The sequence below is a fragment of the Gobio gobio genome, assembly GCF_949357685.1.
Source record: "Gobio gobio genome assembly, chromosome: 14".
NCBI lineage: Eukaryota > Metazoa > Chordata > Actinopteri > Cypriniformes > Gobionidae > Gobio > Gobio gobio.
Window position 1 is genome coordinate 42,541,890 of NC_137107.1, and position 19,168 is coordinate 42,561,057.

Consider the following 19,168-nt stretch of genomic DNA (forward strand, 5'->3'; position numbering starts at 1 on the left):
ATATCCATAAGTGTGAACTTTTATCTATAAAAGATTGTACTGATGTTACAATTTGTGACATCCCAGTCAAATCTGAAGTTAAATATCTAGGTATCATTATATGTAAAGATCAGAAAAAGAGATCAAAGCTCAACTTTGAACCTCTTATTCTCTCTATACGACGTAAATTAAATTCTTGGTTACAGCGTGATCTGTCAATAACAGGTAGAGTGTTACTGTCTAAGGCAGATGGTTTATCTCGGGTTATCTATCCTGCAATGGTTCTGGATGTCCCTGTAGAAATTTGTAGAATGCTGGACAAAATTATAGTCGACTTTGTTTGGAATTTTAAAACTCACTTGATTAAAAAAAGTGTTATGTTAGCTGACCGGGCTATGGGGGGGTTTGAGTTAGTAGATTTTTCTACTCTTAATAATTCATTTAAAGTTAAATGGATAAAAACATTTTTTAACAACCCTACATCTTGTTGGAATTTTATTCCAAATCATATATTTAATTCTGTTGGAGGCTTAAATTTTTTATTGCGCTGCAATTTTGACATCTCTAAAATACCTTTATCTTTATCTTGCTTCCATAAACAGGCTTTAATAAGTTGGTCACTTATATATAATTATAATTTTTCTCCTCATAGCTACTTTATTTGGAATAATAAAAATATTAGATGTAAAAATAAATCTCTTTTTCTTCACAACTGGTTTGATAAAAATATATTATTAGTCAGTCAGCTTTTAGATGATCGTGGTGTCCTTTTTACTTATGAACAATTTATGCAAGAATTCTCTTTCCCAGTCCCCCCAAGAGAATATGCCATTGTGTTTGGTGCAATTCCCGACTGCATCATACCTTTAGTAAAGTCTGGCCCTAAAGGTTCTTTAGATTCTCCTCTTTTTGACAACACAAAATTATTTGTTGACCAAAGTCTTTTTAATACCATGTCAAACAAAGACATTCGTTCAGTTATTAATAGATCTCAGATTTCTTTACCTGCTTGTGTGAGTTTTTGGAATAACTTATTTAGTGATATAGAATGGGAAGAGTTTTGGCTTCTTCGACAAAATTTTTTCTTATCGAATAAAGTTGTTGAAGTTTCTATTAAAATGATCCATAACTGTTATCCGATAAATCATAAACTTGCTAAATATAACAGTAGTATTTCACCCAATTGCTCTTTTTGCCTTCAGTATGAAGAGACTATTAATCACTTGTTTTGGGACTGTACTTACTGTAAAGTCTTCTGGATTGATTTTTCAAATTTTGTTAAAAAATATTTATATCCAAACTTCTGTATAACCCCCAAAATTGTGTTTTTTGGTTATTCTTTGAAGTTAGACCCTACTCATTGTAAATTTATTATTAATTTATTGCTTTACTGTGCTAAATTTTACATTCATAAGTGTAAATTTTCAAAAAAAACTCCCTACTTTTTTATTTTCAGAAAAGATTTTGATATGTATTTAAACTTGTTAAGAAATTCTGATAATTCTATTGCATGTAAGACTCTTTTATGGTGTAAATCATTTAAGCTAGCTTAATTTGCTTTATTGTTTGTAACCCTCATTGTTCTTTGTTCTTTGTAATTGTAATTGTTGTTCTCTTGCATATAAAAAAAAAAAAAAAAAAAAAAACAATGTTAGCATCCGATATGGGTCCGCTCAGGACCCGCTGTCTGACAGTAGAATTTACGGAGCCGCCCAGAGGCGGAGCTGGTCCGCTGGGCGGCGCCAAAACGAATGTGACAGTCACGCGGGTTTGGCGACTTGAAAGCGGATCCGCATAGGAGTCTCCTGCTGTGTGGGTAGGTTAGTTGAGGTGCGGGGTGGATCAAACCACTGTGGGGCAAGGGGGGAGTCAAATGTTTCTAAAATTAAATGCATTTTTTTTGTCCCGTTTGCGTTTGTATTGTTTTACTACATACACATTTATTTTAAGTATATATTGTTATATTATTTACAATACGCAGCATGGTTTTTAGGGGGGGGGGCAGCCCTCAGATTGGGGGGGTCCGGTCCCCTCCGTCCCCCCCGCGATTTACGCCCCTGGTTACTCCAGAAAAGCGACACTCTGTCAGGCTGATGATTTTCTGTAAATGTCTACATTGCACTTGGTAGCAAGTCTCTGAAATATCTCATTTTGGCGAAACGTGTTTCACGGACGGTGAGTAGCTTTCTCATATTTTATCAGTTTATAGGCGGCTTGAACTGTTATGAGGTAGATTCTGTAGAACACATGATAGCAGTGTTGTCTTGTTATGAATTCCTCAGTCAAAGTTTGAGTTAAAAATGTTTCTCACTAATAGTTTTGTTCGGTATGACAACTGGCAGTGGCATGATATATAAAATTGCATTACATAAAATAAAATTAATCTGCTGTTATGGTAGGGTGACAATATTTTGGCTCGGCCTGCCAATGAGATAACTGTTACTCAAATGACACTCGAAGTTTACTCAAAGATTCCTTAATCAATTTACATCTATTAAATTTAAATCTACATTTATTTAAATAAAAACGAACAGAAATAAGATCTCGAGGCAGGCAGCAGAGGAGGGCGGCGCATGCGTAAGCGCCCTGCATCAAAGGAATCCGTGCACGCGGATGACGTCATTCGTTGACATTAGGCTTGTTTGAGATGCGCCTCGCCTCGCCTGAAGTTCAGCCGAGACTAGTGCTGCGTCCCAATTTGCATACTATCCGTACTAAATAGTATTCGAAAAAATAATTAGTATGTCCCAAATCTTAGTATGTTGAAAAAAGTATTCCAAAGATTCCCGGATGGTTTACTATTTCCGGTCAGAATCCGAAGTGCAGATCGATGCGCACTCTAACGGCTGATATTGCCCACAACCCATTGCGAGATGGACGAGGATTCGATTAGAACTACAAACGCGGATAAAAAGTGTTTAAAAACTACAAACATGACGGTTACGCGAGTCTGACGGTTAAGTGGAGAGGATTAGATAAAGTGGTTTGAGTGAGCAATTATCAGTATTTAACCGGACGAAAATATATTTATTCAATATTATCCACATTATATTTCTCCTTCAGCAGCATTGAGAACTTTTGTAATGATGCGTTTGGCCATTAACTTTGCTAACACTTGAGAGGAGTCTCTGCATTAAAGACCCACGAAAGGCAGATCAACGAGCGACTACATTTCTCTCCGATACGGTAGGAAATTAAATTGAAAGTGGGGGATTTGAACTGTGATGATGATTGACAGGGCAGTTTAAACGGTGACGGGACGCACGTAACAGAGTCTGTTAAAGATGATGAAGTAGTATGTCCCAAAGCTTGCATACTCTTCTGCTACACACTCAAAAGTATGTACTTTTTCTTCACAAAAAGAGTACATACTTTTAGGACGTAGTATAAGTAGGCGAATTGGGACGCAGCCTAGGCGGCTGCAGTGAGGGGAGGAGTGAAAAAAGTGCAGGCAAGCCGGACAGTTCTCTCTTCTCGTAGTGGATCAGACACCTGCGAGATCAGAGGCGGATATCGCGGGATTCACACTCGTGCGCTTTGTTGCTGATAAACTGGATGTAATTTAAGTTCTGTTACTTTTATATGAAAATAAATATTATGAACAAGACACCCAAAGTTTTTGTTATTTATTTCCATTCGAAAGACGTGTTTATCAATCATTTTTACTTTAATTAGGCCTACATAGGCCTACATGTTTGTATATATATATTTTTTTATATAAATATGACAACAATCACCTTTGTTAGAGAGTTTGGGAATATTCACACATAAAAACATGATATCAGAGTTTTAAAATCAAACATTTTGAAAAAGAACCATACATCACGGTTGTTTAAACCAATAAGCATTAAGCTGTGTCGTCAGCAAGTCGTTTCCCATCAAGCTTTTGCTCCGCGCAGTCTGTGGAGAGCAGCTGCGCTCGACTGCAAAATCCGACACATCCGCCTTTCGCTCGCGAGAGTTTTTTGACATACGTCGGCATGACATCAGAGCAAGGCGGACCGCCCTCGGACACTTTTCTAACCGGGATGCATCTCGCACTGATCACCGGTGATCGGTTCTGCGCAGATTTCGCTCATCTCAAACAAGCCTATTGGTCCAGCCCTATTTTTTTACGGTCTATGGTCCAGCCAATGAATTTAATATTTTTTTGTCGCCCTTTCATTTTTATTTTATTTTATTTATTGTATGTAGTTATTGCGTCTTTGTGCGGATAAACATTATTTGTTAAATGTCTTGAGAACATACTGAAATGTTTTGTATTTTCAAAATCCAATTTAAAAAATGACGAATAAATAAGTAAACAAAGTTCCGCACTGTTTGCTATTCAAAGCTTTTTGTGACCAAATCGTTTCCTCCCAAGTTACACCACGTCACGACAAACTTTCAAATCTCATTTTTTGATAAACAAATGTAATCTTGTAAGGCCTATTTGGCTGTAAATAACAGGAAACGTGTAGGCCTATCCAATATAAGTAAAAATAACCGAACACAGTGAAGAAAAGTCATCTTTAAAACTTGAGTAATGGATCTACAGTATTTCATGTGATATGTTTGTTATACACGTTTAAATAAATTTGATACATTACATTGATCATAAGTGACAGCTGTTACATTAACGTTCTTTAAAAAAAGAGAAATTTCTATATCTATTCAAAGAGTCATGGAAGACAAATGTAATATGGTTTCCACAAAAAATACATTAATAATGATCATAAATGTTTGTTGATCATCAAATCCTCATATGAGTGATTTCTGAAGAATCATGTGACACTGAAGACTGGGGTAATGATTTAATACTGACAAAATAATACTGGACCACTGGGAACCTCTTGCCTTCTACAGTCACAGTCTTCTCAGCAAACACACTCCATAGCAGAAATCACCAGCATGAGTGTGATGCTTGTGCACTGTTGTAAAATTTATATTATATTTGATATACTATGGCAGGGGGTAATAGGCAGCAGAAATTAGAATAATTTACAGTGAGGAAAATAAGTATTTGAACACCCTGCAATTTTGCAAGTTCTCCCACTTAGAAATCATGGAAGGGTCTGAAATTGTCATCGTAGGTGCATGTCCACTGTGAGAGACATAATCTAAAAAAAAATCCAGAAATCACAATATATGATTTTTTAACTATTTATTTGTATGATACAGCTGCAAATAAGTATTTGAACACCTGTCTATCATCTAGAATTCTGACCCTCAAAGACCCGTTAGTCTGCCTTTAAAATGTCCACCTCCACTCCATTTATTATCCTAAATTAGATACACCTGTTTGAGGTCGTTAGCTGCATAAAGACACCTGTCCACCCCATACAATCAGTAAGAATACAACTACTAAAATGGCCAAGACCAAAGAGCTGTCCAAAGACACTAGAGACAAAATTGTACACCCCTACAAGGCTGGAAAGGGCTACGGGGAAATTGCCAAGCAGCTTGGTGAAAAAAGGTCCACTGTTGGAGCAATCATTAGAAAATGGAAGAAGCTAAACATGACTGTCAATCTCCCTCGGACTGGGGCTCCATGCAAGATCTCACCTCGTGGGGTCTCAATGATCGTAAGAAAGGTGAGAAATCAGCCCAGAACTACACGGGAGGAGCTGGTCAATGACCTGAAAAGAGCTGGGACCACCGTTTCCAAAGGTTACTGTTGGTAATACACTAAGACGTCATGGTTTGAAATCATGCATGGCACGGAAGGTTCCCCTGCTTAAACCAGCACATGTCCAGGCCCGTCTTAAGTTTGCCAATGACCATTTGGATGATCCAGAGGAGTCATGGGAGAAAGTCATGTGGTCAGATGAGACCAAAATATAACTTTTTGGTCATAATTCCACTAAATGTGTTTGGAGGAAGAAGAATGATGAGTACCATCCCAAGAGCACCATCCCTACTGTGAAGCATGGGGGTGGTAGCATCATGCTTTGGGGGTGTTTTTCTGCACATGGGACAGGGCGACTGCACTGTATTAAGGAGAGGATGACCGGGGCCATGTATTGCGAGATTTTGGGGAACAACCTCCTCCCTCAGTTAGAGCATTGAAGATGGGTCGAGGCTGGGTCTTCCAACATGACAATGACCCGAAGCACACAGCCAGGATAACCAAGGAGTGGCTCTGTAAGAAACATATCAAGGTTCTGGCGTGGCCTAGCCAGTCTCCAGACCTAAACCCAATAGAGAATCTTTGGAGGGAGCTCAAACTCTGTGTTTCTCAGCGACAGGCCAGAAACCTGACTGATCTAGAGAAGATCTGTGTGGAGAAGTGGGCCAAAATCCCTCCTGCAGTGCAAACCTGGTGAAAAACTACAGGAAACGTTTGACTTCTGTAATTGCAAACAAAGGCTACTGTACCAAATATTAACATTGATTTTCCTCACTGTATGTACAGAACTAAGCAGAATTTATTGGGATTATATTGCACTAATAGAAATCGAAAAGCTTATGAAAATTGTTTATGAACAATTTTTTTATATAAAATGTACTTTATAAAACATGTTGAACTCAAAAACTGCTAGAAAATCAAAGCCATACATCTAAACAAATCGTACTATACATTTGAGGTTGATATCTCAAAAAGTGAGCTTTCAGTAAGATTTTATTTGGGCGCAGTACCAAACCTTTTCCATTAAATGCCAGCAAAGCTCCACTGGTACACATTTGAGATTAGTTATTTGCAGTACAGTATTATTTCTCAAATATTACATGCACACAATTTTTAGTACACACATAACCACACTCTGACATCTGCACCACACTCTGACATCTGCACCACACTCTGACATCTGCACCACACTCTGACATCTGCACCACACTCTGACATCTGCATCTGAACAAAGCCTACCCACACAATTATAGCTGTATACTTTAATGAAGCTACAGTATATAACATTTGATTTTGAAGCTTAACAAAGATTGCAAATATTTAGGAAAGGATATAAGGGTGAAATATTAAAAATCCAATAAAAATACACACTTCTGCCAAAATATATGCAGTTGGCACTAACATGGGGAAAAGAAAAAAGAAAAGAAAACACAAAAATGTCAGTAAGATGTAGGGTTAATTCACACATTCCCTTATACTTTGTGTTGATAAACCCAATACAACTACAACAATACCCCAAGTGGAGTATTAATATCAGTTCAACTTTACTTTTCACTATTTCTTAATGCTTTTTTGAACGTTTGATGTTGATGGTGTAACTTGGGTGGAAAAATTTGGTTACGAGAAGCTTTGAAGAGGAAAAAATACAAAACAATTCAGTATGTTCTCAAGACATTTAACAAACAATGTTTATCAGCACAAGGACGCAATAACTACATACAATGAATAAAAGTAAATGAAAATGAAAGGGCAACACAAAAATATTAATGGGGGGGGGGGGGGGGTGTCTTCTTTTGGTGCCCCCTCAGCACTTGGTGCCCAACGTGCAGTGTGTGGTTACGGCAGCGCTGCAAATGATACTCCAGTGCTGTCAATTTAATGGACCAATGGAAAATAATGAAAATCAGGACATTTTCATCACTTAATAAAAACAGCCAGGACGGCCAGGACAGGACTTGAAAACAGACATGTCCTGGGAAAACAGGACGTTTGGTCACCCTATGCTACGGACTAGAGGTGTCAGTGAGCTGTGTCATAGTTTCACTCAGAGCCATCGCCTCTAGTTTCACAGACATCTCCACACGTCACGCCTCTTTGGCCATTTTCGGATAACCCACTTTGAGGTTCAAAAATGCTATTCAGATGTAACGTGATTAAAGTGATTGTATATTATGGTTTAAAATAATGGTAATAAGACAATCATGATAATATTCTGTTGGCAAGTTCATGTGTTTTGTGTAAGAGATATTGTTATCACAAAGTAAATCCCATCAGGGTTCCTGATCATGACCCCAACACAAAGGCCTCATTACATAAATGAAGTCAATAATCACACAAACATGACTCTGGCTCTGCACACAACATAGAGAATTTAATCTGGCAATTTAGGTGTATCACTTACCAGACCAAAAAGTTAATTATTTTTTATAAATTGTACAGTGAAATTGTCAATGGAAAGAAGCCCCTGCAAAACTGGAAATGAGATGGAGAACAAACAGGACGAACCACAAACTAATGAATCAAGAGAGACCGTGAAACACAGGAGATGTGACAGCATGGGGCATTCAAAACCAAACTGTAAGTATTTGATCACATTAGCTCTCTCTGATCTGATGAATTCATCATCTCTCTGTTAAATAACACAAGAGTAAACATACAATGCATGTAAATGTTCAGCGGATTATTTCCTCTTTTCTCTCCAGTCTCTCTTGATCCAGTTAAACCTGTGAGACTCACACTGATGTACCAGAGACAGTTCAAGATGAGGTGAGTTTATGTCACCGACAGATAAAATGATTTAAACTGATCATCCTGTAGTAGATAAATATAATTTTGCACTGGCTAATATTTGTGTGTGAATATTGTGAATAATTAAACTCTGCTCTCTCTTTTAGAAAACTGAGGACATTTTCAGCCGTGATGTATCAACCATTCCTGCTCCTCGACTTCAACAGCCTCGGTTTTCTTCATAGTTTGCAAAAACAGTTTCAGAACCTCAACAGTTTTATTAACCTCCATTGTTACCGACTAGAGCAGGCAGCATAAGCCTGTTTACACCTGATACTTAAACCAGTCTCAGGTGAAATTATAACTCTACCTGTTCATGGCAGACAACCTGTGACTGGATCAGTCGAGACTGGTGTAAATGAAGCCTCAGTTCAGGAAGTACACCAGTTTAAATTGGCCACTTTATTGCAACTTTATAACCGTTTTCTGATGTTTATTTAATATAATTAGGTAAGGCAAGGCAAGGCAAGGCAAGTTTATTTGTATAGCACATTTCATACACAGTGGCAATTCAAAGTGCTTTACACAGAAATTAAGTTAAATAGTTATAAGTGAATAAAATAAAAATATATATAGTATAATAGTTATAATAGGAATTCAAAGGAAATTAAAAGGAAATAAAAATAAAGATAAAGTATAATTAAAAAATAAAAATAAAACAGGGTTAAAATGAAACATAATTAAAGTGCAAACAGTTCGGACAAAGCACAGAGCTCATTGAGTAAATGCATAAGATAAGGTGCAATCAGTCTGACGTACAGTGGCACAGTGCTCATTCAGTAAATGCACAGCTGAACAGATGTGTTTTGAGTCTGGATTTGAAAGTGGCTACTGTTGGAGCACATCTGATCTGTTCAGGAAGCTGGTTCCAGCTACGGCTGGCATAATAGCTAAACGTAGACTCTCCTTGCTTTGAGTGAACCCTTGGTATTTCTAATTGACTTGATCCTGATGATCTGAGTGATCTGTTGGGTTTGTATTTAATCAGCATATCTGCAATGTATTGAGGTCCTAGGTCATTTAGTGATTTATATACAAGTTGTAACAGTAATGATTCAATCAGTCATGTGGCAGGATAGACCAAAGTCTGAACACCTCACAGCCCTCGTGACTTGTCTAATCAAATCATACTTAAACAAAGGGCCTGTGTGTTACGCTGATTAGATCCGAACCGCATCATGTAGCCGCAAGAGATTGGAGAGTTGAACTCTTTGGGCGTCGGCCTTCCCCTCTATAAAAACTGGAACCGACCGTCAGCTCTTTGCATTCTCGCCACCACAAGGAACGGACCTCTTGGCATTTCGCCATGGAGGGGAAGACCAACCCTGGTCTTCCCAACCCTGAGAGAAGGCCTCCACGGAGAGAGAAACCGGCAGACTTCTGGAGTGACTTTCCTAAACTTCAAAGAAGTTCACCTGGGACTCACAAATCCTTAGCGAACTTCCCCGACGATTCGAACTCAGACACTTACACGAGAAGCCGTAGTAATGCAAGTATTCTATTTCACAATCAAACTGCTTGAAAAAGGTTGTCTGAATTATGAATTTATATGAATTCCTTGTGGGCTCTTGCGAAAAGACTGAAGCTGTCTCTCTCTCTCTGTCTGTCTCTCTCTCTCTCTTTCTCTCTCTCTCTCTCTCTCTCTCTCTCTCTCTTGTTAATTCTTCTTCCCTTTTTATTATTCGTTAAGTTTCATGTTTCCTTGTTTGTACCATATTGTTTGTTTTCTCCTACATATATATGCATATTTCCCCGTATGAATCGTAGCTTTGTAAACTGTAGTTGTTTTATTAAAACCCAATAATTGCATTACATTGAATCCGTATTGTTTTGCTCACAAATCTCGAAGTCACTGAAGCGTAAGATCTAAGCTACCCATTTAAGCTTGATTTTCTTGTATTACTCCTTCACAAATGGTACAAACATAAGAGATATTATTTGTCCTGATCAAACAGATCAATGTTTCTTAAGGTTTGTAAGATTGATAATTGATGAAGAAATCAATTTGGATAAAGGTTACTTTTAAATGATTAAAGGTTCCGTTATACGTAAATTTTGTCTGTACAACAAGCAAATAATATTCATAGACTCATGAATATTCATACCATTTGAATTAATTATTCCCCAGAAACTCATTGTTGCTACAGTGGTGGAGAAATATTGTGGCAGTTTCAAACTTTGTTTTTGTGAGCAATATTAATATTCATATTCATGTGTATTTTTGGGTATTAATATTATGCACGCGCGTTTTCGTTCGTTTGTTCGAACTGTGAGACAAATCGCTCAAAGCGAACTCACTCACTGACTAGGCACAACGCCGAGCTCAGCTTAAGCATATTAACAGATGCTAATTTAGCAATATTAGATGTCCTGCAGAGATAAAGAAATCTCTGTACAGTCCGTACATGCGTAATATTGTTTTATCCCGCTTGACTTGAACGAAGAAATCTTCTTTCAAGCGGAAGATTGAAATAGAGCGAGTTTCCTCTTTTCAATAATAGGCCTAATATAATATTAAATCGTTAAGATAAACGATAACTCCTGGTTTAATGCTGCCTTCACGTGCTATCGGAAATTTCCTAATTCCCACTTTAGAAGTCGTGATTATGAGCTTGTTGCATTCAAGTGCTTTGTTGTCGGAGTGAACAGGAATCATGGTGGACACCAGTTTATTCTTGCCTATTTATTGGGAAAATCTTATTAAAACCAACATCATACTTGTCCCATGCACTGACAACCATAAACATTCCAGATAGTCCGCTTCTGACGATTCTGTAGCCTAATTTCAGTCAAATGCAGGCTATTTTCGCTGCGTACCAAACATACAATAGGCCTACGCTTCATATGATTATTACATGTAAATACTACATTAATGTCAAGACAATACGACCTAGCTGTTTTTTTGGGGGGGGGGGGGGGGGGCACCATGTTTAAGGCTTATGACACGCCCATCTCGGGAATTGGGGTATCAAAATTATTTCCGAACTTCCCAGTGGTAAACACGACATCAGAGGGCGTTCATGTGCAATTTTTACCTAGGAAACTCGTATTTACGATAATTCCGATAGCACGTGAAGGCAGCATTACTTTGGATTAGCTACCCAAATCGGAGACCTAAAACATTTGACTCATAAATGCTGACTGACCGTCAGCCAGTTTGATAAATGTCTATTGGAGTTCTTTTAAATGTGACGTAAGCAGATGTTTATTCCTGTATCCACATTTTCTTGTGCAGCGAATGAATCCTGCCAATTTGTTTGTGCCAATATAGCACGAAAAGATCCGCCGTGGTCTAAAAAAAGTAATTGTGATTTGTGTTAATCCTGTGTGCGGCCATCATTTGATTTTTGGTCTTTAAGTCACACGAGCAGGTGCAACTCTGCGTGCTAGACACCAGAGGGTGCGACCTAACAGCTCTCGAATTACACTTCACCAAAACTTCATCCCGAGCGGGCGCAACAGCGCCATCTGGTGAGCGTTCCTCCTAACTAACTCTAGTCTGGGTGGACTCGACTGCGCCATCTCGTGGGCATTTTCGGATAGTTCTACTCTCCGCTATAAATTTTGTTTTAACAAACTTAATTTCCTTCCTAAGAAGAGCATGTGAATTGTTTATTGATTACTTATTGAAAGGTTTTCATTTATGCAATTTTACTAGCATTAGGCAGCAACCAGGTCTCCGTTCTCGCTGATTAAACACACTTATTTGAATTTGAATTTAAAAGGAAAAATGAATTTCCTCTAGCTTAAATTGAAATTAGGTTCTTAAAGTTACTGACAGTCCACTTGGAAGGAAGGACGCCACCGTGTGGCCATACCCTGCTAAGTCAGCTTACAGCTCTCTCTCTCTCTTTTCCCACTTCCTTTTCACCTGCAACCATAAATCACTTGATCCGGTAAACAAGCGAGTCTTAATTCATTTTTGATTTCACCTGTTCACCCTCTTTGTGTATATATTGTAGGGCTCACCAGCATCGGTGGTGAATTGAGAATCGTCTCAACGTGGTCTCCACGAGCAAGGTCGTCCAACCGACGTGACCTGCACCGGCTGTGTGTGAATCTCGGTTTTACCTCTGTCCGCCGTTGCGGCCCGCAGTGGCGACATCAGCAATTTGACACTCCAAAGCCAGTCAACCAGTTCAGCTGACACACATAAGGCAATGTCTGGCACCTGTATCTAAACCATGGCTTAATAGGGAGCCACTCTTGAAAAAGAGGGTTCTAGGGAACGTGCCAACTTTGCTGTGCTGGCTGGCGGTTGACGGGTGGGTGCTGTCAGGTTGTGTTTAAAGTCTAAACTGTTTGAGTGGGCGTAACGCGATACAGGGTAACGAAGGACCGAGGACACGGCAGTTGGGTGTTTGGGAACGCCCGGAAGGCCGACTGAGCCGCTGGTTTCCACCTGAGCGACCTCAACTCGCCCCGGATAAACTAAATCTGATAAAATCCACATTATAAGCCGAATATTAGATACTCCCCGAGTATAGCCTAAACGTTTGGCCCACCTTTCCTCTCTAAGCCGCACCCTCTTCCTAGGTTTCCTAACCCGATAGCCACACATGCTGTAGGCCCCAGAAACTCTCACGAAAGGTAGCAGGTTTAGCCCCTTTAGTGTTTCTCTAACACTCCCAGCGTTCGCGCTTATTTTCCTTTTTATTGCAGACCAATTCATTTTTGTGTTTGTTTCTTTCCTACCTTCACTGTCCGGACTGTTGTAATCTTGTTTCTCTCAGTTCACCAAGAGACCCCAAGGAAAGCTAAGTAATAGAGTGACAACCAAGCAGCCGGCGTCACCAGGTGACCCACAGGGCTACCACCTGTCAAAGTCTCTATTTCAGGCCGACCCAAAAATTGGCCCGCCTAATTGCCTAACTGTCTAACTGTTTACATCAGTTAGCCAAAATTCTTGTCGACGGCATAGTCCGTACAAGAGCTCGTTAACCTTAGAACAAACTTGCATTGGCCTCTTTGTGTGTGTGTGCTGTGTTTCTCTCGCCCACAGTGAACCAGTATGCCCCGTTCATCCAGTCCCGCTGTCCCTTGGGATCGCCTAGCGGTATGGCTGGAAGCGATGACGAGCACTGTTCCGTCGGAGGACACCAGTGATCTGCAACAGCTGAGCCAGGAGGAACTGGACACAGAGCTAGACAAGCTGACGGCACACGACCCGACGCAGAGTTACTTTCACAAAGAACTGGCCAAGATCCTCGGGAGCCTCGCCCACAACCTTGTCGCCCAGGCACGGCTAAGAGAAAAGAGCCACACCGACCTGGAACAGGAAGCGGCAACATTAAAGCTCCAAGCCGAGGAGGCCCGGAGAAACCAGGCCCTCACCCAGTTTCCCCCGACCAGCTGGTCCGCACCTTTTAGCCAAGAACCAAGAGCTAGAAAGGGGGGTGACAACCCACTGCTAAGACTGTCACCCGCTAGCCTCCACGAACCCCCGCCAGCAGCGGAGGAAGGGACGCCCTTCCAGGAAGTCAGGGTCAGCAGCCACGTAGCTCATAAAGACCTTGACAAGCTGGCCAGAAATATCCCTACGTTCAGCCCAGACCCTGCAGGAGGAGACGACGTTGACGCCTACTTGCAAGACATAGACTTTCACCCGCAGACTGTCGCTAACGCGAACACTTGGGACAGATTGTTCCTACTCAGAATCACTTCTAACCGGGACGTACGCAGCTTTATAGACCGTCAACCAGAGACTGTCAAAGCAGACTACTGGCAGCTACGACGAGTTTTAATTCACGAACACTCTGATCCAGAATCAGACCAGGGGCTAATTGCTGCTGTGGACCTCAGGCAAGGTCGACTTGAAACCCCACTGACTTTACAGCCACACGTTTCCATCAGTCATGACAACCTCATGGCAGGACAGACCATCCCGAAGGTCTGCACCCTAGTCAACGAACAGGGAACGGTGATACCAGCATACACCAAAGGGGTCGCTGTTCGGCTCAACATGCGATGTGGCCAAACCTTAAACCACACGCTGGGTTTCTTCAAACCCTCACCTGAATGTGTGGAACTCGGACTCACACTTGAAGCCACACCCCTCACTGAAATGTCATCTTGTGTAGTCTACATCCTCTTCAACAACTGCACAGCAACTGACATCAACATTCCCAAGGCCTACCGGCTGGGATGGCTAGTGAGCCATGACTTTCATGATTTTGAACTTGAACTACCCATCATTGGGCCCATTCCACCTGCACTGATACCCGAAGGGAGTACAGATAACACGCTGTTCACTGCACCCTTCAAATTCATTGCCATCACGTCTGTCATGCCGATGACCAAAGACCAGGTGTGCCGAACGGAGCAGACTGAGGACAGTCACCTCGCAGTATACACAGTCTCCCACCAGCCTGTCGGTGAGACTGATGAACCTGCTACACCTCTCAAGACCAACCTGATCTATGTAGACGACGTTCTCATGAAGAGCACAATGGTGGCCGACCACCTGAAAGAAAGAGACTATGTTTTGAACCAACTATCCGCAGCCGGTGCCAAGATCGCCCTCCACAAAGGACAGTGGTGCCGGCCCAAGGTCAACTACGTGGGCCTGCTAATCGGATCCCAAGGCATTGAACCTCAGTCAAACTGTATTCATGCCATTCAAAACATCAAGCCTCCTACTAACACCTCTGAGCTGCGCAGTTTTCTAGGGGTATGCAATTACTCCCGACAGTTCATTGAAAACTACTCAGACATGGCCAGACCTCTAACAGCCCTGCTGAAGAAAGACTGCCCTTTTGTCTGGTCGGATGCACAAGAACCCCAACAACAACTGACCTGTCAAAGACACTTTGAACCGAATGCGTGCCAGGGCATGCCCATGGCCTACGTCGATGGGTGCTCCTACAACCACGACGGCATCCTCAAGGCAGATGCAGGAGTGCTGTGGGTGAACGATCAGCCGTGCCCACCACAACACTTCAAGTTGGGTCCTCAGTCATCGCAATATGCAGAGATAGCAGCTATTCTCATAGCCCTACAGATTGCATCAGCATACGACATCAGAGAACTGCTCATCTGCTCAGACTCTAACTATGCCAGACTCAGTTTCGTGTGCCACCTTCCAAGCTGGAAACAGAATGGTTTCAAGACCACTAACAACAAGCCAGTCAAACACCAACACCTGTTCCAGAAATGTGACAACATCACAAGAACACATGACCTGACAGTGTACTGGAAGAAGGTAAAAGCACACTCGAAGCTACCAGGTCTCGACAAAGACTTAAATGACCAATCCGACGCCCTCGCCAAGTCGGGCGCACTACACGGCGACATGTGGGTACCCCCAAACCCCACATCAAGCCCCAATGTTGCAGTGCTAACCCGCAGCAAGCGACCGGCCCCGGCTACAATGCCCGCATCGCAGCCGCTATCGCTAACTCCGCAGATGTCCAACAACGACATTGCGGATATGCAAGCCTCTGACACTGCGCTATGTATCTCCATGATCATCAGCAATACCCTAACCCTAGGCATAGCCTTTTTCCTGTACAGGAAGTTCAACGAGATGAGAACCCGCTACAGCCAAACTCACGACAGCTGTGTCTGGAGGTCTCCGATGGAAACCCCGGAGGGAGGGTCCCATGCCAGAAGCAGATGCGAACCTCATCGAGCTGGCTCCTCAGCCACAACGCACACCTGCTATCCAACCGTCCCGATTCACCTGCCATCCGACCATTGTGATGGGGGTTGTCCGATAATGACCATAGGACATCATCTGACAAAAAGGGGGACTGTAACAGTAATGATTCAATCAGTCATGTGGCAGGATAGACCAAAGTCTGAACACCTCACAGCCCTCGTGACTTGTCTAATCAAATCATACTTAAACAAAGGGCCTGTGTGTTACGCTGATTAGATCCGAACCGCATCATGTAGCCGCAAGAGATTGGAGAGTTGAACTCTTTGGGCGTCGGCCTTCCCCTCTATAAAAACTGGAACAGACCGTCAGCTCTTTGCATTCTCGCCACCACAAGGAACGGACCTCTTGGCATTTCGCCATGGAGGGGAAGACCAACCCTGGTCTTCCCAACCCTGAGAGAAGGCCTCCACGGAGAGAGAAACCGGCAGACTTCTGGAGTGACTTTCCTAAACTTCAAAGAAGTTCACCTGGGACTCACAAATCCTTAGCGAACTTCCCCGACGATTCGAACTCAGACACTTACACGAGAAGCCGTAGTAATGCAAGTATTCTATTTCACAATCAAACTGCTTGAAAAAGGTTGTCTGAATTATGAATTTATATGAATTCCTTGTGGGCTCTTGCGAAAAGACTGAAGCTGTCTCTCTCTCTCTGTCTGTCTCTCTCTCTCTCTCTGTCTGTCTCTCTCTCTTTCTCTCTCTCTCTCTCTCTCTCTCTCTCTCTCTCTCTTGTTAATTCTTCTTCCCTTTTTATTATTCGTTAAGTTTCATGTTTCCTTGTTTGTACCATATTGTTTGTTTTCTCCTACATATATATGCATATTTCCCCGTATGAATCGTAGCTTTGTAAACTGTAGTTGTTTTATTAAAACCCAATAATTGCATTACATTGAATCCGTATTGTTTTGCTCACAAATCTCGAAGTCACTGAAGCGTAAGATCTAAGCTACCCATTTAAGCTTGATTTTCTTGTATTACTCCTTCAGTGATACAAATGGTACAAACATAAGAGATATTATTTGTCCTGATCGAACAGATCAATGTTTCTTAAGGTTTGTAAGATTGATAATTGATGAAGAAATCAATTTGGATAAAGGTTACTTTTAAATGATTAAAGGTTCCGTTATACGTAAATTTTGTCTGTACAACAAGCAAATAATATTCATAGACTCATGAATATTCATACCATTTGAATTAATTATTCCCCAGAAACTCATTGTTGCTACAAAGTAATAGTACTTTAAAATCGATCCTAAATGTAACTGGAAGCCAGTGTAAAGACCTGAGGACTGGTGTGATATGGTCATATTTTCTGGTTCTGGTCAGGATCCTGGCAGCAGCGTTCTGTATGAGCTGCAGTATGAGCTGCAGCTTTCATTATAATGACCTACTTTCATAGATAATAATCTATAATATGACGTCACTTTCATAGAAAGAGAGAGAATTTGTCAGCACCAACACCAAATAAAGTTCATTGCACTTTTGTATTAATGCGATAAATAATGTTTATCACAGTATAGTTTCACTTCCTGTTGTTGTAGCATTATACACAGCATCTGAGTTAGTCTGCATCTGAGTGACGACAGCTTGTATAAATGTCTTATATGTTTCTATGATTCTCTATTGTGACTCCTTGATCTGCTTTTAGTAAATAAAACCGCTTTTGTGGAACCACCGACTGGAGTCTGTCTCCTCTGAGTGTGCATGATTTAAGCAAAGCTTTTAAAAGCAGTTTGGATGTTAAACTTCTGTAAGGGAAAAACGTTTCCTTTCATGTGTTGCATTTAAGTCATAGTGCATATCATTTAACTAATGATTAAAACTGCAATTACTATAGTATTATTTACTTTTAAATAAAACCAGTGAATAATGAGGCTGGCAAACGCGCAACAAACAAAAGTCCTTCAGTTCTTTGCAGGCCAGACTTGAGGCTTAATCGAGTTTGTCCACTAGATGGCGCTGTAGCTTATCTTTTATTATTCTGAACAATAAGACAGTAACAAATGCTCCTGCCAAAATTATATTTCATAGTTTTTCATGAGAGTGCACTGACAGCAAATTTATTTTAATTAAGTTAATGTAAGTCTTCCAGACATTTATAATTATACATTACATAATATGCAGGGAGTTGATCTATTAAAAAATAAATTTAATTAATTAACAATTTTGTGTGAATTCTGCTTAACAACACATACATTTAACAGTATATAATTCCTATAGGCCTGCCTGTTATTCAGGCCTTTATTAGGCATATGAATTCCAAAATTGTAGAACAAAAATAAAATAAAAATCAGTTTTTAAAATACAGTTTAGCAATGTTAATGTTTTATTTATTTTTATTATTGGTTAGATTTTAAACCCTGAATTAAGAAAAGATTTGACACTGGAGGCCTGTAATTTGAGACTTCTGGACTTTAGCATGTGTGATCTCAGTGAAATGAACTAAAAATGTTACAGAGGACAAAGATTAAAGGACAGTTTAGTAATTTAGGGTTTATTAAAGTGTTGTGGATGAAGTAGCTCAATCTCACTTACTTGAATATGTGCAATAATGTTTTGATCTTAGACATGATTCCTTGTTCTCTGTAGACTATGCGAAACACTGAAGACTGTCCACTGGATCAGGGGTTTTTTAAATTGGGGTCCGGGGAAAAGTCTAGAAAAAAATGTTAAAATAAAATAATTAATAATAGTAATAATTTGATCAAAATAATATAGTAAAGCAATAAATTGGATCTAAAAAATTTTTTGATAAAAATATGGGTTAGTTAATAATCTATTAAATTAATTGAATTAGATTAAAATATTATAAATAAATTAAAATTTGATTAAAATTAAACAAATTAATTAATAATAAAAATAAATAAAAATCTAAATAAATAATAAAATAAATAAATAATAATAATACAAATAAATAAAAATAATAAATTCATAGTAAGTTATTAATCTATTAAATTAGATTAAAATAAAATAAAAATATTAATATAAATAAATTAAAATTTGATTCAAATTAAATAAATAAGCAAGAAATAAATGTATACATATAACAATGCATTACTATTGAGGAGAACAAAATATATAATAATATAACAAACTCATTTTAGATTTGTAATATAATTTTTTTGTGCATAAATT

The 19,168-nt window shown here is 39.9% G+C and overlaps 1 protein-coding gene across 1 annotated transcript in view; it reads left to right on the forward strand.

Moving 5' to 3' along the window:
• Positions 1 to 18,304, forward strand: part of LOC307137938 (uncharacterized protein) — a 43,578-nt gene extending 25,274 nt beyond the window's left edge. The window contains exons 2-6 of the mRNA XM_079835973.1: positions 2,050 to 2,154; positions 8,027 to 8,164; positions 8,290 to 8,353; positions 8,482 to 8,824; positions 17,405 to 18,304. Of these exons, the coding sequence (XP_079692099.1) occupies positions 8,038 to 8,164; positions 8,290 to 8,353; positions 8,482 to 8,632 (342 nt within the window). The 5' untranslated portion in view covers positions 2,050 to 2,154; positions 8,027 to 8,037 and the 3' untranslated portion in view covers positions 8,633 to 8,824; positions 17,405 to 18,304. The remainder of the gene's footprint in view (positions 1 to 2,049; positions 2,155 to 8,026; positions 8,165 to 8,289; positions 8,354 to 8,481; positions 8,825 to 17,404) is intronic.
• The last annotated feature ends 864 nt before the right edge of the window (positions 18,305 to 19,168 follow it).